The 21,697-nt window shown below is 42.5% G+C and overlaps 1 protein-coding gene across 3 annotated transcripts; it reads left to right on the forward strand.

The window, feature by feature from the left end:
- Positions 1-154: 154 nt before the first annotated feature.
- On the forward strand, positions 155-20,418 carry e2f8 (E2F transcription factor 8). 3 transcript variants are annotated; one of them, XM_061670110.1, is made up of 13 exons: positions 155-343; positions 1,265-1,510; positions 1,599-1,752; positions 1,853-2,161; positions 2,243-2,404; positions 2,530-2,667; positions 5,634-5,852; positions 5,920-5,992; positions 7,424-7,943; positions 8,616-8,882; positions 12,805-12,937; positions 17,585-17,904; positions 19,630-20,418. In XM_061670110.1, the coding sequence occupies exons 2-13, from the start codon at positions 1,289-1,291 to the stop codon at positions 19,801-19,803; spliced, it is 2,691 nt and encodes an 896-aa protein (XP_061526094.1). In that variant the 5' UTR covers positions 155-343; positions 1,265-1,288; the 3' UTR covers positions 19,804-20,418. The 3 variants fall into 3 exon arrangements, with proteins under 3 accessions (XP_061526094.1, XP_061526096.1, XP_061526095.1); XM_061670112.1 differs by lacking the exon at positions 12,805-12,937 and adding an exon at positions 16,459-16,498; XM_061670111.1 differs by having other exon boundaries at positions 1,269-1,510.
- The last annotated feature ends 1,279 nt before the right edge of the window (positions 20,419-21,697 follow it).

A 21,697-nucleotide genomic window follows, 5' to 3' on the forward strand; every position in this document is an offset into this window, starting at 1 on the left:
ATATAGTTTGAAATTGGTAAGTCATAAAAAGTCGTCGTTGAAGTAGAGGAATTTTACGTTTTATTTGTCTCGTGACCCGCCATGTCACCACAGGGAGGAAGTGTCCTCAGTGCGCATGCTCGGAGCGGGAGGGCCAAACGTCGCGCGAGTCAGTTTTGCTCCACTGAGGAAGTTGACATAGAAAGAAGTGGGAGGCCTATTCGGGAGCTGAAACAATTTTTTTTTTCTTTTTGAATGTAAAAATCTTCTTTGAAACTTGGGAGGAACTCGACACAAGTTAACTCGTCCAGTATTCGTCACCCAATATGGGAACTTTCTTGTGACTAGGTTCTTGTTGAATTTGGTAAGTCTTCTTCTTCTTTTTTTTTTTTTTTAGCTAGCTAATCATAGCATTTATTCGACTTTAATGACATGATGATTTGCTTTGATTGTTTTAAACGAATGAACCTAGTTCATGATATGCGCTTTTACAGTTTCGTAGCGGGTGACAAATCACGTCAGCGCGCGTTTGGTAACGGCAGACTGAGACGTCGTATAAACTTTCCGCTAGAACAAGTCAATGTTTAAAGGAGACAGTCTTGTCCTTGAGTTGATATATGTTGAGCCAAATTGGGCGAACTCGTGCGAAGGTTCGTGTGTGTTTGAGCACTTTGGAAGATTCATTCCGCGCCAAGCATTTCAAACAAGATTTACCTGCGCGGGACGGCCGCCTCACTTCCTGTTTAGCGCGCTCTCATTGGCCCGTTCAGACGAACTGGGCGGGAGCGGCGCGACATGTGGGCCCGTTCATTGGACGGATAGCACGTCGCTCACGGGTAACTTGAAGCTGATGTGGGCAGCACGTCGCTCACGGGTAACTTGAAGCTGATGTGACTGTTTTTTTTTCTTCTTCTTCCCTCAAATTGATTTCATTTCTACGTTAAGTATCGTGCAAACAATGCGGAGAGTCATTTAATGTGACAATAGTCTGTGTTGCACAGTCAGCGTTACGTCGTTTATTCGGAAATACAACCGGTGAACAAAATTAGTGTAATACACTTTTTCTAACACAGTTAGGATAAGATTATGCATCAATATTCAGCTGTAGCTATTCTGGCTTAATATAAAATGTTTGTCGAATTAGTTTCAAAAATAAAGTATTTTATTAAGGGGAACCTTGCCACTAGAAGTCTTAATTCCAAAGTCAGCTCAGTACATTTATTACTTCAAAGCATGACTCGGGTAGTGTTAAAATATGAAATTTGCTTTTCTCTTTTATTACAAGGCAGATGATGGCTTTATAGCCCCGATGGTTTTGTTAAGTCCTTGGAAACCACGTAGGAAATACACACAGTTTATCATGGGCCCGCTCACAACTCCGAAAAAAGCAGGACAAGCACGGTCCGTTGATCCATGGACACCAACCTCCAACCTCAAAATGCTCATCAGTGCTGCGAGTCCGGAGATTCGGAACCGGGAGAAGCAGCTGTGTCCGCACCCTGAATTACATGAAGTTCTTGATCCTACACAGGTGGAGAGTTTTATCATATACAAATTGTACACATGTTACAGACATCCATGTACTTACTTCTCATCTGTTTTCTGTTATTCTCTTGGAGGATGTTGAACATGGAGATGAGTCTGAGAAAATGATCAGCAGAAAAGAAAAGAGTCTGGGTTTGCTCTGTCATAAATTCCTCGCCCGCTGCCCCGATTGGCCAGACCCAGCCGCCAACAATGAAATTTGCCTTGATGACGTGGCCACTGATCTCAGTATGTCAATTATGTGTATTAATATTCAATGAATAGTTAGGTATGATCGGTTTTAAGTTGCCAGTTGCAGCTTTCATGGTTTTGACTTTTCCTGGCACAGATGTGGAACGCCGCCGGATTTATGACATCATGAATGTGCTGGAAAGCCTGCACATGGTGAGCCGTTCTGCAAAGAACCGCTACACGTGGCACGGCCAGACCAATCTGGCCCAGACTCTGGCCATTCTCAAGCAGGTGGGCGGGGAGCAAAGATACGGCCAGCAGATGCAGCAGATCAGACAGAACTTCCTTGATAAAGAACTTGAATCTGATGGCGAGGAGAAGGAGAATCACAAATTGATGGAGAGCAGCGAACACAGACAAAGGGAGCTCTTTTTTGTGGAGCTCCCTGGAGTGGAGTTTAAAGCAGGTGAGACGCTGGACCACTATTATTATTGCAATAAATCCACCGAATCTCTCAACAACCACAATCTGTTTACTTTTGTTTCAGCCTCTGTTAATAGTCGGAAGGACAAATCCCTGAGAGTGATGAGCCAGAAGTTTGTCATGCTCTTCTTGGTTTCTAATCCACCCGTGGTCAGTCTGGATGTCGCTGCCAAAATTCTGATTGGAGAGGACCAGGGGGCCGATCAGGATAAGAGCAAATTCAAGAGTAAGTGTAAACCGCCTGTCCCCTTGGTTGAAATAAACATTCTGCAGCACAGTTGATGGCATTCTCCATACACTATATATTTGAATAGGCTGTAAATAGCCTGTGTGTTTGCGTTATGTTCACAGCTAAAGTGCGACGACTTTATGACATAGCTAATGTGCTACGAAGCCTGAAACTCATTGAAAAGGTCCACGTAACGGAAGAGAGAGGGAAGAAACCAGCATTTGAATGGGTCGGCCCAATTGAACTGCCTCAAGTGAAAGGTATGAAGAGACTTCTTCGCTCGCCTTTGGATATGTGCAGATCTTTTTTCAAATGCAGGGATGTATACATGTTTAATGCTTTAATTAAAATACAATAAACAAACGCACTCCAATTTAAACAATATTGGTACAGGACAGATTTCCGTTCCTACGACGGCAACGCAACTAGGCCTGTCACGATAATTGCTAAATCAACTTATCATTCGATTAAAAAAAAAATGGGCACAATAATTTTTCTGGGCTCAATAAATTCTCATTTACATGCGTGTTTGTTGCGCTGCTTGTTCCCTTCTCCTGTCAGTCAACATGATTGCCGCTGTGGCAGGCTGGACTCACGCTCGCACACAGACACGCACAATTAGCGTACTCAAAGACAGTTCTGACAGCTGATAGAAAGTTGATTGACATAAATGGAAATAGTTCCTATGTCTAATGCCACAGCAGCATTGTGGGAACATTTTGGATTCAAGCAAGATGAGCGCAGCAAATGGCGATCCCGCTAACATCAACGAGAACAAGCCGGTATGGTGAATTTGTATGAAGTCCTATTGGCAACACAACATAAACATCAAAGTGACAAGGTCAATTTAAAACACAACCATCCTACCAAATGTCTTCAGCTGGAAACAAAAAACACGGTGGGACGTTCCCCGTCAGCTTGCAATTAAGGCAGCCTTTGTCCAACAACACAAATATAAACGTAATAGCGTATATGACGTATGCTCACAAATGGCGAATTTGCTTTGTAGCGAGAGATGAAGCCATTCAACAGGTTGAAAAGCAGCGTTTAAAGAAATGCTGCAGACTTTTGAGCGGCAGTACGAATCGTAATGCAAAACGGGTTGCTTTGATTTGCTCGTTGTGCTGTTATTAATGTTACTTTGAACTTTTTCTTAACCAACTGGAAACTTGATTGGGAGTATATTGCCCGTTAAGGTATTAATGAATTGTTATATCTCTGTACTAAATGAATGTTGGATATTTGTCCAAGTGCAGTTTTTGTGAACAGAGCAGGGTGCGACATTAACGGTGGCCCGGGGGCTATGTATAGACACTGGCCCGCTTGGGCCAATACAAATTACTAAATCACTGAAAATATAATAGCAGAAATTAATCCTGCTAGCCACGTACAGCAGCTCATACTTTGTGCCCTTTAGAATGTTTATCTGCCCTCCCTATGCGTGCCTTAAGCAGTTTATTCTCACGGGATGGATTTACCTTCAATTAATGAATATTCACACCCAAACGCCATAGTAACACATACAGACAGCTAATATATCATAACTCACGGGCATATATTATTTCTAATCTGTGAAAAACGAGTTTATTAACATTACATCGCGACTTTCTTTCCAAGGCGCGCACAGCAGGAACAACAGATATGGTCATTGACTGTATAAAAAGAGTTATATTTAAAGTTGAGTTTTGGTAGTTGAATAAATGCGGGTGTGCTGGAGCCTATCCCAGCTATCATCGGGCAGGAGGCGGGGAGGCGGGGTACACCCTGAACTGGTTGCCAGTCAATCGCAGGGCACATACAAACAAACAACCATTCGTAATCATATTCACACGTACGGGCAATTTAGAGTTGTCAATTAACCTACCATGCATGTTTTTTGGATGTGGGAGCAAACCGGAGTGCCTGGAGAAAACCCACGCAGGCACGGGGAGAACATGCAAACTCCACACAGGCGGGGCCGGGGATTGAACCCCGGTCATCAGAACTGTGAGGCAGACGCTCTAACCAGTCGCTCACCGTGCCGCCCTAAAAGCAAATTTTTGGAAAAAAAATAATAATCGTGTTTATTAACCATGATTTCAATATGAATCGAAATGACCGTGATTATTTTTTTCCATAATTGCACAGCCCTAGTAAAGCATCCCCTCCCTCCTTGACACTGTGCAGGCGCGCAAGAGCTGCGACGCAAATCCAAACAAACATGTCAGATCATATAGCCAATAGCACTCACCATAAATAAATTGAAAGATTTACAGCTTATCCATATGATCGGTATCAGCAGTGATCGGCAGATCTCACTCATGGATTATCGATACTGGAATCGGCAGCATAAAACCCTGATCGGAGCACCTCTAATTATGTATAATTAGTGTGCACAACATAAAGACACACGCTAAAGCGTTGTTGGAATGTCAATGCTAAATAAATATTTTAATAATTTTGTAATTGATTAATTCTTTTAAGCATTATTATTAATTTGTGCAATTGCAATACCTTGATTTTAGTGAGGTTATTACAGAGTCATGCAATTGTACGAATAATTTCTTAAATGGGCTTAAATAATACAGTATAAAGAAGCTAAATACGAAATAATCACTAAAACCTAACGTATTATATCATGAATATACGAGGCCAGTATATGTTCTGACAGGGGCACCACAATTTGGCTCATGGGCCACCACTGAAAAAGGCTTTACGTCGGACACTGAAAGAGCCTGAGTCTGTTTTATTTGTATTTTTCATGCATCGAAGATATTTATTGTTCAACATTTCAACCCCAATGTTAAATACTCTTTAGAATTCAAATTTAATTGCTATTGAAAAGGATGTTCTTTAATTATTATGCTCTGTCATCTAATGGCAGTGGCATAAAAACATTGATACTATCCTTTATAGCTATAGGGAAAATATATCGTCCTAAAAACTTTATTGTGACAGGCTTAAACTTAACCCAAATTTGTTCATAAGTCAGCTAATGCAGTAATAAAATCATTATTACAGTAAATATTTGTATGAATATATACTTCTAGTACATAAATATACTGTAAAACAAACAAAACTCAGTGAATACTGCGGTAATTGAGCGTGCCTTCTTCTGTTGTGTGATGACGTATTATGCAGACTAGTTCATTGCATGCTGTTTATATGTCAGGGCTCCCAGTATAGTTCAAAGTTACCTTCTTTCAAATGCATTAACATTTTGTTCAACATTTAATTGTTGTCTCAGATGTGCCAAGTGGCAGCTCCCTGTGTCCACCCAACAAGACAAAGGTGCTGGAGTCCCGCTCCTATGTAGAAAACTGTGCCAAAAACCTTTTTTCGTCGCCACCCGGTGCTAAGCGAAGCTTTACACGACACCCCTCTCTCATGAAACTAGCAAAGAGCATTCAGGATGACCGGCGCAAGATCAGCTCAGCCCCAAGTAGTCCTGCCAAGGGCGCCCTTGGTGAGACATTTTTTTTCTAACAACAACTGTTGTGTTGATTTGTGTATTAATTATCTTTTGCTTCAAGCTGTCAGTGACTTCCCCAGCAAAATGGCCCAACTTGCTGCTATTTGTAAGATTCAACTTGACCAGGAGTCAGCGTAAGTTTGAGTGCATATGTTTGGTGAGGGAAATGTCCATATAGCAGGGGTAGGTAAAGCTTTTGTGCTCAACAGCCACATTAGATTTTGAAAAACTGGTCAGGTCACATAGATGAGGTAAAAAAACGTTAAAAAATATATGTGATGAATCTAAAATATTAATAAATTAATTGCTAATAAAATATCTAATTAACTAATTTTAAATAAAATTTTATTTAGAATTAACCAACCAATCCTGTAATCATCGTAAAAAATAATATATATATATATATTATATTTCTTTCTATATTTCCATTCCTGTGTTTCGGAGTTGAATTGAATTTTTAGACTCAATCAAGGCCGCCCCGTGCACAGTATATTTGAATCCAAAAGCTAGTTTATTTTTAGCCTTGTCGTGTCTTTTTACGTAGTATTGAAAGTATCTGACGGCCAATAAAGTTATTTTAAAAAAATAAACATGTCGTCGGTGCGGAACAGACAACACGTCAGACTACAAGACAAATTTGCTCTTTCATGATTGTCAGACTACTGCAATAAAATATTGTATTCCGATACCACCGCATCCCATTTTTTACGATCATTAAGCTTTATCTTGTCAACTCAAATGCGACCGGATACACTCGTTACCGTGGCGACGACAACAAGAGTAGAGCGAGCCGACTGTATTATAAGGACAAAATGGGGGGAAACGTGTGTTGGTGGTCACGGGTGCTCAGGACAGGGAAGGACGTTCGTTTAAGGCTTGCTTGGGGTATGGTCACGTACTTTTAATACGATACAGCTCACAAGCAGGCAATAAAATGTTATGTAGCCTAGCAAGCTAGTGGTATCACGAACAGTTGGACGTAAACATACCGCCGTTCTGTCGAATCATGCTCTAAAGTTTCGGTGTGGGTCAAGTAATTTAATTAAAAATAAAGTAATTTAACTACAGTAAGTTAGCACCCATTATTTCTGTCATGTAATGTTGGTTTGACCTGACTGATTAGAATACACGACTGATTAGAATAAACGATCTGACAAGAGCAGTGATTTCCAACCATTATGGAGCCACGGAACATATTTTTCTATTGAAAAATCTCGGATCGGTTTTCGTTTTTTTCAACTCGGTGATCGGCCCCAAAAATCCTGATCGTGTAAAGCCTACTATATGTACAGTACGTTTAAAACTGATAAAGGTCAATGAACATATAATTAAATAAAATAAATTAATTTGAAAAAAACAGTTAAATTCGTGTGACAAATATTATACGGTTCTAGATCATGTAAATTATTGGTGGGTTAGATTAAAGTACGCAGTTGGCCGTCTATGGCCCAAAATTTTCCCACCCCTGCCAAATAATAAAGAGATGAGATTTAAATTAAAGCTCCAGCCAATGTACTCCCGGCCTCTCATGTTATGTATTATTCACGTTGTATTTGTACATACAGGTACTTCTGTTCCAGTAGCAGAGGCAAAGCTCCAAAGGCAATTCCCGCTGAGGCAAACACAATGGTTGCGAAGCTCCAGTCAACCACCTCCAGCTCAGTGAAACCGCCTCAGTCATCGTGCCTGGCTCCAAATGAGGAGAATGGAGCCAACCCAAATGTGCACAGCACCCCACTGGCCTCCCAGCCCTCAGGCAGTGTTGCATACATCCCAGCGAATTGCTCACCCCTCATCCCCGTCATTTTACCTCAGCAGCCGGGCGCCGGACCCTATGCTGTGTATTTGCACCCGTCTTCTCTCAGGCCCAACCCTCTGGCCAGACCGCAGCTGACCAGTTCCGCCGTACGCTCGATGACTTTTGAGGAGAAGACTGGGTCGAGCCCGAATCCCCCGTTAGCTGCTAATAGCCGACCCACGTTGAGGGTACCGGACAGGAGCCCGTTGTTGGTCAAACGGTTGTATTCTGACTCCGCGCCAGAGAGCACTCCTCCCAAAGCCAAACGGACTAACTCCAACCTTCAGGTAAAGAACATACTTTCACATACTGTATGGTTACAATAAATGTACCAATACATACACTATATATGTGTTTTTTCGATTTACGTTATTTTCCATTCCTACAACAATGACGTAACCCTGTGTTTTGTGAGTCAGAACATATTTAGTTTCTATTACTAACCTATGCTAACCCAAAAAAAAATGTATTAGTCGCCATTTTGTTATCGCTTGGTCGAGTGCGGCTTCAATGCCAATTTCAATACCAATCGCACACAAAGCGCCTCCACTCACCAGGAGGGGAATCGATTCAGAGAATTTGCTGAATCGCTATTGAATCGCAGGGGAAATAATTGAAATGCATTGATGAATCGATATTTTTAGCCAACATTAGTTGGCACCATTCAAATCAACTCCAAGCTGATTATAATAATGGTGCATCCACGTCCATCCTCCTTGCTACCGTGGGAATGTTCACACAATTGTCTTGCACCGCAGCAGCTAACTACTAGTTGTGGCTACATAGCTAGTGCGGCCACACAGACGAGAGAGCGGAAAGTGTGGATTTAAAAAAAAAAAAAAAGCCAGCCAAAGGATTGGAATCTCATGGTTAATTTTTAGTATTTAGCATTTTCTACCTTAATGTCCATTACTGTTAATATTATTATTATTTTTCCATCTTGCATGCCTCACACACAGGGCGCCTCCCCAAAGCAGTGGCACGTGTTTGATGTTCCTCTGAAGACCCTTGGCAGCCGTCAGCTCTCCAGCTGTCCCTCGACCCGCGCCCTCCACTTGGATGCCGGGTTCATCAACACTCCCGGCAGCGCCATGGTTACGCAGACTCTGGAGCAGAGCTTGGAGACCTTCCTGGATAAAGATGAGAAGGCGGTGACCTCTGACTGCGAAGCGGGTTTAACGTCCGTCCGATCTGCCCTGGTCACACCTGGACAGATTAACACTGAGGTAACGGACTATGAAAGTGCGTTCACTCACATACACCCACACATACCGTATTTTCACGACCATAGGGCGCACCGTATTAAAGGGCGCAGTCTCAGTTACGGAGTCTATTTCTGTATTTAACACATACATAAGCCGCACCGTAGTATTCGGCGTAGGCATGTTATAAAACATACGCTATCTTAAAACATACGGTAGCATGCACGCACGGTAAAACAATGTTTTTAAAAAGGCAGCGGGAGCAAAACTGAGTTCGGTTGTACTTTATTGACGTATTTAACAATGTACTCACGTTATTTTTTTATCAATCCTCATCCACAAATTCATCAAAGTCCTCATCTTCTGTATCCGAAATGAATAGCTGGGTAAGTTCTCAATCAAACTTCCTCTCTAGAGTAACTCCTGAAAAACTTGGTCCATGGAGACATTTGTCACAGAGTATTGTGTTTTGAAATAACATTTAATCTTTTAATGATTACAATGATAATTTTTGTTATTTCTAACTGATTTTATTTTTGTACTTACCCACATTTAACTAGTGGAAGACCCTTCACTTGCATCAGCATTGCACTTAACAGAAGTCTCCATTCACAGCACCCAGGTTATTCCCTCTGTCTGTCTTCAGCTCTTCTGGTTTCAGGTTCAAAGCTTGATTTCTTTGGGTAAAACGTTTGGCGGATGACTCCAGAACTTGGGGTTAAAACTGCTTGCCCTATGATTACATCACTGTGTGTTGCATTTGAAGGGATCAAATCTCAAATGCACGCTACAAGAATCCCACGAACACTGGAAACACCCTCTTAGTGTTAATAAAACAATTATTATTTTTTTGTTCATAAACTAATTTTACCACAACATAATGACGTGCATATCTTTGTATGTGCTCTCTTTTAAGTTTGCTTGTGGTGAAAAGTCCACATTTCTCTTAGTGCACCTGAACATAATGAATAAAAGAATAAATTGCCTTAATGAAATTGCCAAAAGAAAAAGACACTCCCTAGCCAGTCACCTGATGGGGAAATATTTAATAAGGACACAAGGTCAGACGCAATTGAGGTCCATTAACTTGCGGGGGATCGGCAGGGGAAGCAGGAATCTAACAAGCAATCGTCTAGTTTATATATGTGCAAATGTGCCATTATGTTCTGCTTATTTGATCTTACTTTAACCATCAAATATTATCTATTATAGTTTCATGACTTATTAGTTATAGTCACTGATGGTGTAGTGGTACATTCGCCTGGCTTTGGTGCAGGCAGCGTGGGTTTAGTTTCCTCTCAATGACGGCGTGAATGTGGGTGTGAATGGCTCTCTATGTCTATATGTGCCCTGCGACTGACTGACGACCAGTTCAGGGTGTAGTCTGCCTTTTGCCCAAAATCAGTTGGGATAGGCTCCAGCACCCCGCGACCCTGAACAGGATGACCGGTACTGAGAATGGATGGATGGATGGACTTACTAGTTGAGGCCTTAATGCAATATTTTCACATAAATAATTTTCCACACTATTTTTTTGTTCGAACATCCCCCCTTTTTTAGTTCAATATGCCCTTATAACATTGCAATTTACTAGTGTTTACCCCAAAGCCAGACAAAAAGATGAGCTGCTTTAATATGGTGTCATTTATAAACAAGTACCGTATTAAAAGGCGCGGTCTCAGTTACGGGGTATATTTCTGTATTTAACACATACATAAGGCGCACCGTAGTATTGGGCGCAGGCATGGTAATACATACGCTAGCTTAAAACATACAGTAGCATGCATGCACGCTAAAACAATGTTTTTAAAAAGGCAGCGGGAGCAAAACTGAGTTCGGTTGTACTTTATTCAAGTATTTAACAATGCACTCACGTTATTTTTTCATCAATCCTCACCACAAATCCATCAAAGTCCTCATCTTTTGTATCCGAAATGAACAGCTGAGCAAGTGCTCCAACAAGCCATTCTCCATTGTCAGAGTCAGTCTCGTTGCCGGGGGGCTGTTCAGCAATCATGCTGGCTTTCGCGAAAGCTCGGACAACAGTCAAAGCAGATACCTTAGCCCAGGCATACACAATCTATTCACGTATGGTGGCGTAACTCGCCAGTCTTAGTTGCACTTGGTTTTTCACAGCGGCTGTGAGATGGGCGCGTAAGGAGTCACAGATCAACAGGGACAGTGACGCGTGGAAAAAAACGTGGTCTCTTTACGTACACCTCACTCAGCCACTCTCTCATTTTCTCCTCGTCCATCCAGACCTTTTGATTGGCCTTAACGATGACTTCGGCTGGAAACTTTTCTTTAGGCAGCGTCTTCCTCTTAATAATCACCATAGGTGGCAGTTTCTGTCCATTACCATGGCAACCAAGCACAACAGTAAAAGCCGACTTCTCGTGCCCCGTTGTGCGTATCGCTACAGTTCTCTACAGTGTGGTTCACCGGGATGTCGAAAGTGAGCGGCACCTCATCCATGTTGGTGATGTGGTTATGCTGGATGTGTTTGTCTGCAATCTTTTTACTGCAGTAGGAGCGGAAGATGGCCAGCTTTTCCTTGTAATCCGCCGGAAGTTGCTGCACCACGGTAGTCCTTGCCCGGCTGGATAGATGGCGCCGTGTCATAAAACGAAAGCACCAAGACAGACCGCCTTGAAAATGTTCGATTTTCATTTCTTCTGCAAGCGTTATTGCACTCAGTCGAATGATGACTGTAGAGATGCTTCTCCCGGCTGTTCTTTGCTCATTAATCCATTGCCCTCGCCTTCTTGACTTGGCGAAGCTCGTTTTCCTGCTTCCTCCACTGAGAACCATGGATTCGTTGATCTTGAATTCTCTCGCCGCTGCTCAATTCCCATGTTCCTCCGCGTAACTGATAGCTTGCAGTTTAAACTGTGCTTCGTAAGCGTGTCTCTTCGTAGGTGCCATTTTTGGGGGTTCTTCGCCAAACCGATGCACATACCGGAACTATATACCTACTGGAGGTGTGTCTTTAGCGTAATTTGACACGCGCAACCTTCCCCCTTTACGTCCACATGCTGTCCTCAGTCACGTCCGGCTTCCTCTATATAAGCCTTAATTCTAAGTGGCATGTGTGGAGAAAACCAGTCACTGCTCATCACCTGTCCAATACAGTCCCAATAGTGAAACATTGTGGTGGCAGCATCATGCTGTGGGGGTGTTTTTCAGCTGCAGGAACAGGACGACTGGTTGAAATCGAAGGAAAGATGAATGCGGCCAAGTACAGGGATATCCTGAACGAAAACCTTCTCTCGAGTGCTCAGAATCTCAGACTGGGCAGAAGGTTCACCTTCAAACAAGACAATGACCCTAAGCACACAGCTAAAATACCGGAGGAGTGGCTTCAGAACAACTCAGTGACTGTTCTTGAATGGCCCAACCAGAACCCTGACTTAAACCCAATTGAACAACTCTGGAAAACCTGAAAATGGCTGCCCACCAACGTTCACCATCCAACCTTTCAGAACTGGATAGGATCTGCAAGGAGGAATGAATGGCAGATGGTCCCCAAATCCAGGTGTGAAAAACGTGTTGCATCAGTCCCCAAAAGGCTCATGGCTCAAAAGGGTCCTTCTACTAAATACTGAGCAAAGGGTACTTACACTTATACTTATGGCTGTGTGATATTTCAGTTTTTATTTTTTAATAAATCTGCAAAAAAATTCCACAATTCTCTTTTTTCTGCCAATATGGGGTGCTGTGTGTACATTGTGGGGGAAAAATAAACTTAAATGATTTTAGCAAATGGCTTCAATATTTAAAAAAATGAAAAATTTAAGGGGCTCTGAATACTTTCCGTACCCACTGTATACACGTACGCACACACACACATGCTCACACCTCCACACACATACATGTACACACAGAACCTTGAAAGAAAAGCAATTTGAATCCAGATCCTAATCAATGATTTCTCTGCCCATGTCAGACTTTTGTGCCAACAGGATACCTGATCCCACTCTCCCAGCAGTCTGTTGTCACTTACAAGGAAAATCAGGGCTCAGCAGGAGAACGCAACAAGCCTTCAACTCCTGTTTACATCTACCAAACGCCAACTGCGGGTAAAAGTCCAAACATGCTGTTTTTTTTTATCAGAATCAGTATCATCTTTATTTGCCAAGAATGTCAAAAACACACAAGGAATTTGTCTTCGGTAGTTGGAGCCGCTCCAGTACGAAAAACAGAGTCAATTGACAGAGAATACTTTTGAGACATAAAGACATAAAAAACACAGTCACTGATCAATAAAAGATTACCGGTAATGTGGTAATGTCGGTTCAATTTTTTGTAATTATTATTATTTTTTGACAATTGTGCAAAAAGATTCAGTCCTCTTGCAATTGGAGCAGTTTGAAATGGCTAATAGAACAATAGTCCGGTGCAATGACCATTGTGCAAATGGTGCAGAGACTTCAAGAAATATATGCAGTTTAAAGTGACTAGTTGTGCGAGAATCTGGGACAATGTCGATTGTGCAAGTGTTGTAGATGCTCCTCGGGCATATGAGTGGCCAGTATTGGTCAACAACAGATATGCAAATAGTGCAGCGTGGCGAGACTACTACAGTGAGTGCATGAATAATGTATAAATGGTCCGACAGAGATGTGACAACAAACTCAAGACAAAATTGGAAGCATATTGCAATGGAATTGTACGTTAACTGTTTAAGAAGTTAATGGCAAGAGGGGAAAAGCTGTTGGAATGCCTGTTTGTTTTAGTTTGTATTGTTCGGTTCTACCTGAGGGAAGGGGCTGGAAGAGGTGGCGCCCAGGATGTGGAGGGTTCAGGAGGATTTTGCATGCTCTTTTCTTAGTTCTGGCAGCGTGCAAGTCCTCAAGGGTGGGTAGGAGGGTACCGACAATCTTTTCAGCAGGTTTAATTCTCCGTTGCAGTCGGAGTTCGTCCTTTTTTGTAGCAGCACCAAACCAGACTGTGATGGAAGAACACAGGACTGATTCGATGACCGCTGTGTAGAACTGCCTCAGCAGCTCCTGTGGCAGGCCGTGCTTCCTCACAAGCCGCAGGAAGTACATCCTCTGCTGGGCCTTTTTGAGGATGAAGTTGAAGTTGGTCTCCCACTTCAGGTCCTGAGAGACTATAATTCCCAGGAACTTGAAGGCCTCGACAGTTGACACAGGGCAGTTGGACAGCGTGAGGGGCCGCTGTGGCGAAGGATGCCTCCTGAAGTTCACGATCATCTCTACAGTCTTGAGCGTGTTCAGCTCCAGGTTGTGTCAGCCGCACCACAGCTCCAGCCGCTCCACTTCCTGTCGATATGCAGACTCGTCACCGTCCTTGATGAGGCCGATGACTGGGGTGTCGTCTGCAAACCTCAGGAGTTTGACCAACGGGTGCGTTGCGGTGCAGTCATTCGTGTAAAGAGAGAAGAGCAGCGGAGAGAGGACACAACCTTGGGGCGCCCCGGTGCTGGTGGTACGTGTAGATCAGGTGATGTCTCCCAGCCTCACCTGCTATGTCCTGCCCGTCAGGAAGCTGTAAATCCACTGGCAGATGGCAGGCGAGATGTTAACCCGGAGAAGGTTTGAGTAGAGGAGTTTGGGGATGATGCTGTTGAACGCAGAGCTGAAGTCCACGAACAGGATTCTCGCATAAGTCTCCGCACTGTCGAGGTGTTCGAGGATGAAGTGCAGTCCCATGTTGACGGCGTCATCCGCAGACCTGTTTGCTCGGTAGACAAACTGCAGGGCATCCAGCAGGGGACCTGTGACGCTCTTGAGGTGGTCCAGCATGAGGCGTTCAAAGGACTTCATGACAACATATGTCAGGGCGACAGGCCTGTAGTCATTCAGACCCGAGATAGCAGGTTTTTTGGGGACTGGGATGATGGTGTAGCATTATACAGGATGGTATTTCCCACGGTTCCAGGAATCTATTGAAGATCTGTGTGAAGACTGGAGCGAGCAGGTCCGTGCAGACTTTGAGGCAGGATGGGGACACAAGGTCTGGGTCTGCCGCTTTGTTGATCTTTCGTTGTTTGTGACGAGGAGAAAATGAGAGAGTGGCTGAGTGAGGTGTACGTAAAGAGACCGAATGTTTTTTTCCACGCGTCACCGTCCCTGTTGATCTGTGACTCCATGCGCGGCCATCTCACAGCCGCTGTGAAAAACCAAGTGCAACTAAGACTGGGAGGCAACGCCGGGCAAGTTACGGCCACCATGTGTGAATGGATTGTGGATGCTTGGGCTAAGGTATCTGCTTTGTCGAGCTTTCGCGAAAGCCGGCGTCATTGCTGAACAGCCCCCCGGCAACGAGACTGACTTTGACAATGACGAGAGGGAACCCGCCTTGTTTGTTGGAGAACTTGCCTAGCTGTTCATTTCGGATAGAAGATGAGGACTGTGATGGGTTTGTGGATGAGGATTGATAAAATAATAACGTGAGTATATACTTCAATAAAGTACAACCAAACTCAGTTTTGCTGCCGCTGCCTTTTTAAAAACATTGTATGTTTTAAGTTAGCGTATGTTTTAGCATGCCTGCGCCCCTTGAGGTGCATAGCGACTATTCACTCACTTGTAAGCTGCTAAATTTCTGAGAAGGTTGCTCGGAGTCGGCCCACTAGTTTGAGAGCGAGTTTGTTCTGCTTGCCACTGAGTCACATGACTGAATCATAGTGATGGGCAAATGATACCGAGGCTTGGCGCTTGACTCGCTCTTCCTGAAGCGGAGCGATTCGAAACGCTGTGTCGGAGCTTTGTATCAAAACACCAGTGTCACGTGACCGATGACGTTCGGAGCGTCGAACATCATCGCTGTTTCGCTTCGCACTTCATTCCTTCTAAATGTTTCGAAGCTTTTCATTAGCTCATAGTATTCCAGTGTGTCATTGGCTCATGGCGTTTCATTTATTCTTTGGGTTACTCTGGAATCTGTTTTAGAGTATGGGGAGAGCATCTGCATATTTTATTTTAATAATCATCATTTGGTATAAATGAACAAAACACTTGAATGACCATGCAGACCTTTCTGAACTTTTATTGCGGTCATGGGAAACACTGCCAAGTGCTTCAGTCGTGCTCTTTAGAGGTTGCTATGGCTTCAGTTGTCCACCAGATGTCACCGTCACTGAAGCCTTGAAGCTTTGAATCTTTTTCGGCGCAATTGTTAGGAAAGCCTCAGTCCTGATTCGGCGAAGGAGGACTTTCATGCGCTCCCTCCTTTCTCTCTTCCTCCTACGCCATTCATGTACCTGTTTGGTTGTTTTCTTTTTCTGACCGTATGAATATTCGACGATGTAAAATTGCACATCATTAAAGCAACGTTCCCGATTATATCAAAGCTGATATAAATCGCTCACCCCTATTAGTAGGAATGCAAATATCATGTTAGGGTTATTGTTTTAATTATTGACTTTGAGGAGTTTTTTTAACAAAAGGCGTTAATAAAATGTTGAACTACTCAGAAGCTTCTTTGGTTTTCAGTATAGATGCTTTAAAATTTATTCTAAAAAGTCTAAATCTATTTTACAAAGTTTAAAAACAATATTAAAAAAATCATGATAAAAATCAAGATCAGATGATATGAAAAAATGAATCGTGAGCTTTTTTTTTTTTTTTGTCAGATCGCCCAGCCCTACAAACAACACAAAAAAAGGTTTGACAGTAAGTACAATACAAGCTACAGACTTTCAGAAAATCTATTAATGCGACAATCAGCACAGCAATTTTATCAAGCAAAGTCCAAACTCTTTAGAACCAAATTACTGTAAATGAAACATGGACAGCCTGATGTTTTAACCACCAAGCTGCTTGAAAGTATTTTAAGTGTTCAATGATGAAAACGAAAAAGAGAAGCACCCATGCCAAGGAGTACGATTCTACGGAGGCTCTGAAGCTGTGGCACAAGGACTGTGTCAGTAAAAGCGAGTCCAGACTCTATGGATGTTTAAAAAAACACACTATATTTTTTCTCATATGGGTGTTGTTTAATGTTGCTGTGTTTTCTCTCAGTTTGCATCCAACATAATACTGTATTATAGAAATATGTGCAAAATATGGGCTGCACACATATACACATCATGCACGTGCCATTATCGTGATGATGATGATGATGATTATTATTATTTTTTGATACATTGTGCAACACTATGTAAAATTTAATTTAAAATTTAATACTTTGGCCGGTAAAAAATATGCTTGGCCGGTGGATTTGTTTTCATCTACAGGCCAACTTGGCCAGTGAGTTAAAAAGTTCATTGCAGCTCCTGCCTATTCGTCTTCAGTGCAGATACTCTGGTGTCTCTTTGTCATCTGTTACGATGTGTTCTATTTTTTTCCACTGCTCCTACTTTCATGTTTGTACAGTGAATCCCCATTTGTTGTGGGGAATACCCACTCCAGAATTGGTCGCAAGAGGTTCGCAAACTTCTCCAAATAAGAGGCAAAGCGCCCTTGCTTCAAGCTTTTTATAAATTTGAACTCGCCTGTACAGTGTAAATACCCACAATTTTTTTAACTGCTTACATTTTCATGTTTCTATATGGCATTGCCGGCATATGTACTGATGCATATGTTGTAACCACAGCAACACGCAGACAAGTTAGTACAGACCGCCGCTGTGTTGTGGCTACAAGATAATCAATCTGGCCACTTCCAAATGATAGTGCAGACAGTAAAGCCTGAGATTTAGGCAGATGTATAATTTACCAAAAAAACGAGACCCAAGATACTCTGTTACACCCCGAACAGGATCCAGAGCACCCCCAGTCCAGGAAGTGACACCCACCAGCATTCGTCTCCACGGACCCGCTGCAGCCGCCTCTCCACACTTGACCCCGCAGGCCCAACGGCTCCACGGCCCCAGTCCTGCTATCGTCAACTTCACCCTGCAGAACCTGGGTCTGATATCAGGCTCCAGCACCGGAAACACCTTCGCCTCACCGCAGACCTCCGAGCGGTCAAACACCGTGCTCAGCCCTCTGGCTCTGCAGCAGCGAGGGATGGTTTTCATCAAGCCAATGACGGTCCAGCAGTCCCCGCATCCAGTGGCGCTAATCAGTATCCAACAGGTACACACAGCTGGTTGTGGTTTTGACTTAGGACCAACAAGCTGTATGGTTAGGTTCAGCTAGCTTGTGCTTCCACAGTGAGCTTTTCCCATGAGATGGATATGGTGAATAGCGAGGTGTTAGTAGCCACCAAGAGAATTGGTAAAGAGCATTGATTGTATTGTTTACGGGTGTCCCGATCCGATCTTTGAGATCGGAAATTGGTCCCATGTCGGCAAAAAAAAAAAAAAAAAAAAAAGTGTATTGCCGCACATGAAGAAACCAAATACTGACAGTAAAATCTAAAGAAATTTTGAATTTAAATTCTTATTTTGTATTTCAGAAGTGTAATTTTTATTTATTGAGATTATCACGGTTTATATATATAATTTAATCAATTCAAATGTATAATGAGCTTTTATTTTATTATATTGAAGTACATTCTTATTTTTAGAGTTAGTTTATGTAAGCCATTGGTTAATAATAAATGGGTCAGTTTTTTTGTATTGTTCTCTGTTTGAGTAAGATCACTTCATCAAGCCTTTTTCTCACATTTCATACCCCCGAAAAAGTCATTTCTGTATGATCATTGCTGATATCGGATCGGACCGATATCGGTATCGGCCAAAATTCAAGGTCTGCGATATCGGATCGGATGTGGAAAAGTTGGATCGGGACATCCCTACACACTGATGGTGTAGTGGTACACTCGCCTGACTTTGCTGCGTGGGATCAGTTCCCACTCAGCGACGGTGTGAATGTGAGTGCGAATGGTTGTCCGTGTCTATATGTGCCCTGCGACTGACTGGGGACCAGTTCAGGGTGTAGTCCGCCTTTCGCCCGAAGTCAGCTGGGATGGGCTCCAGCGCCCCGTGACCCTAACCAGGATAAGCGGTGTTGAAAATGGATGGATAGATAATTACTTCCCGGATGGGGGGCTAACCTGATGTCAGTGGTTGGTTGCACCAGTGCTACTCGTGGAAAGGTTAGTGTTGAGCCCTGTAGCGACATCAAGCTTGTATTAAATGTACAGGCGCACAAAAAATCTTGGCTGCCATCCAAGTGTAAAAATAACATGGCTACTGGTCAGACCTTACCTTTTTTATCTTAACATTTCCATGAACATTCTTACGTTACAAGTGTCACAATAACTGCAAACTAAACACTCTACTCTATTTTAATATCAGTACAGTTAAGCTGGAGTCTGATTTGAATTGAATCCTCTTATTTCACATTTCCATTGTACATTCCTCATCCCCTTTTGTTTTTGTTGAGGCTGGACCTCACTTTGGTTGCAAAAAAAAAAAACGAATAAGAAGCAAAACATACACCCACAGTTAGTCTTTTAATGCTACCTGAACTGAGGTATCGTGTAACACCATGCCAGAGTTGTTGAAGGGTGTATTTTTTTTTCCTAGAAATGTGAATTCCATATTGCCGTCTCTGCTCCACTCATTAGGTACCGCACCACTGTGTCATGCATATTTTAGTAGCCATGTCACCTTTTGACAGTGTAACATGCCAAACTGATTTGGTGGAAAGTGGACTATAGATAATGATAGGCTTTCTGGTCATCAAAATGGCATTTATTTAAATGCTTTTGAAACGGGCCGTTTTTTTTTCCCTCTCCGCTTTGTCAAATATTTCTGTGTTCTCCTTGAGAAGACTGTGCCATGATTGCTACCCAATTCAGAGTCGAATGACCCAAACCTAACACGAACACTGTCTGTTTTCTCCTTGCTCTAGCCTCTGGTGACCACCCCCAAAGGAACGGCTCTCCCCCAGCACAGCTTCTTCCACACACCGGTTCCCCTCTCCCCCATGGCTTCTGCAATGGTCTCCCCCAGTGGGCAGGCGGCTCATAAGACTGTTTATATCCCTCAAAGGAAATTGGACATCAACACTGAAGAGATGCTCTGATGTCTGTACAATGTGTGGATGTAGGCGGCTGGGGCCTTTTATGGTTTATTTTTCTCAATTTCTTTGTTCAGCGTTTTACAATACTCATTACCTCTGAACAATAACCTGCGCTGACGTGCAAATGAGATTTTGAAGCCATTCAGTCCATGCCGGTTAAGGAACATTTTTCTTCTCGCTTTTGTTTTTCAGTCGTGCTAATGTGGGTGTTTTTTTTTAATTATTCCTGAAATGTTAGAGATGAGCACAGCCATCTAACCCCCACCTCAATCAGATGTATTTTCTTTTTGACTGAAAGTGTTAATGGAAACCTCTTTGATTGAGCTTTTAACTCCAAGTAATATAAAAAAAAATGAGAAGAACTTTGCACATATGTACATGTTTATGAATACCATTTTAAAATGGTAGTAATAAGTACATGAATGTTTGTTGAATTCTATGTAAACTGAATCAGACTTTTTTTTTTGATGAATTTCTTAATTTATGAGGAAATAACCTTCATTTCTGATATCCTGCCTTATGTGAAATGTTAAATAACTTCATTTTCTAAGCTCATGTGACTTGTCTGTCATTTTTATGAATTAGATACTATTTTTTTTTTTTTTCTTTTTACACCTTCCCTCATTAGCATGTACAACAGCTAAAGTAATATCATAAATAATGGTCGCATTCGTACATGCAGTAGGTTGTTTCAGAATAGAAAGCATTGACATCAGGGGTTCAATTCTACTGGGCTAAGTGGGTTTTGTACAGTAAAGTTCTTGTAAACAGTGGCATCTGCTCAAAACTGCATGTGCTCCATCCACATCTTGCTAAGTCAATCATCAAACAAATGATGTAGCTGTGCTTTGTTCATATATAGGTCAAGCTCAATAAATTCGAATATGGTAGAAAGGTTCATTTATTTCAGTACATGTACATTATATAGATTCATTAAACATTTGAGGAGCTACTCTGGAGTGCAAATTCCTGCCTAATTTCTACATTAAAAATAATTTCCATTGTTTCTTGATGGTTTTGATGTAATATTTTAGTTTCTAGAGATGGTGAATTTGGGGTTTTTTGTTTGCTGTAGGCTATAATCAAAATTGAGCTACCTAACTAAGTTAAGCTTGTGGCACTACTAATTAATTGAGATGTCCCCGTACATTGTCCGAGTCATTAACTCTCTTAAACCAAAATCATAAACCTCTCTTTACAGTAACTTGAACAATTGACGAACTATTATCCTTGACTTCTTGATTTCAAAACTAGTTATTGATCAATTTGTTGTGTAGATGTGATACTATGTTGAGGGAAACAGTAGCAACAATGTGGCCGATGGAAAAAATGAGTTTGACACAACTATAATCTGGTTAGGGCCTCGCAGTCGAGATGTCCTTGTATCCGAAATTTGGCTCTGGCCATCCTGTTTGGAGTTTGCGTGGTTTCTTTTGGGTTGTTCTGACATTCCAAAAAACATGCATGTCAAGTTAATGGAAGATTCTAAATTGACCATAGGTGTGAACGGGTGCTCGTCTATACTGTCGGCGCCCTGCAACTGGCCAGGGTGCACGGCATGCACCCACCTGGGATAGGCGCCATCTCACCCGTGACCATACTGAGGACAAGCGCTATTATACAATTATTGATGACAGTTGTCAAAAAGCTCTCCCACGCTAACTAACGTCATTCAAACAACTCGGTTTGGTTATCCTGTTTCCCGCTCTGACGAATAAACTTCAATTCACATTAAATGCGTCTGCTGTTGAAATAGCAGTGCGGTAACGCTCGGTCATCTGCGTGGCTCATATTCAAACGGTGGATTGTCCCCAGTTTATTGTGCAGGTAATCCCCAACCCTGCATGCAGCTGTGAATGCCGGCTCCCGTGTCGCTGTGTAAGTCCGCAACAAATGT

The sequence above is a fragment of the Phycodurus eques genome, chromosome 2 (assembly GCF_024500275.1).
Source record: "Phycodurus eques isolate BA_2022a chromosome 2, UOR_Pequ_1.1, whole genome shotgun sequence".
NCBI lineage: Eukaryota > Metazoa > Chordata > Actinopteri > Syngnathiformes > Syngnathidae > Phycodurus > Phycodurus eques.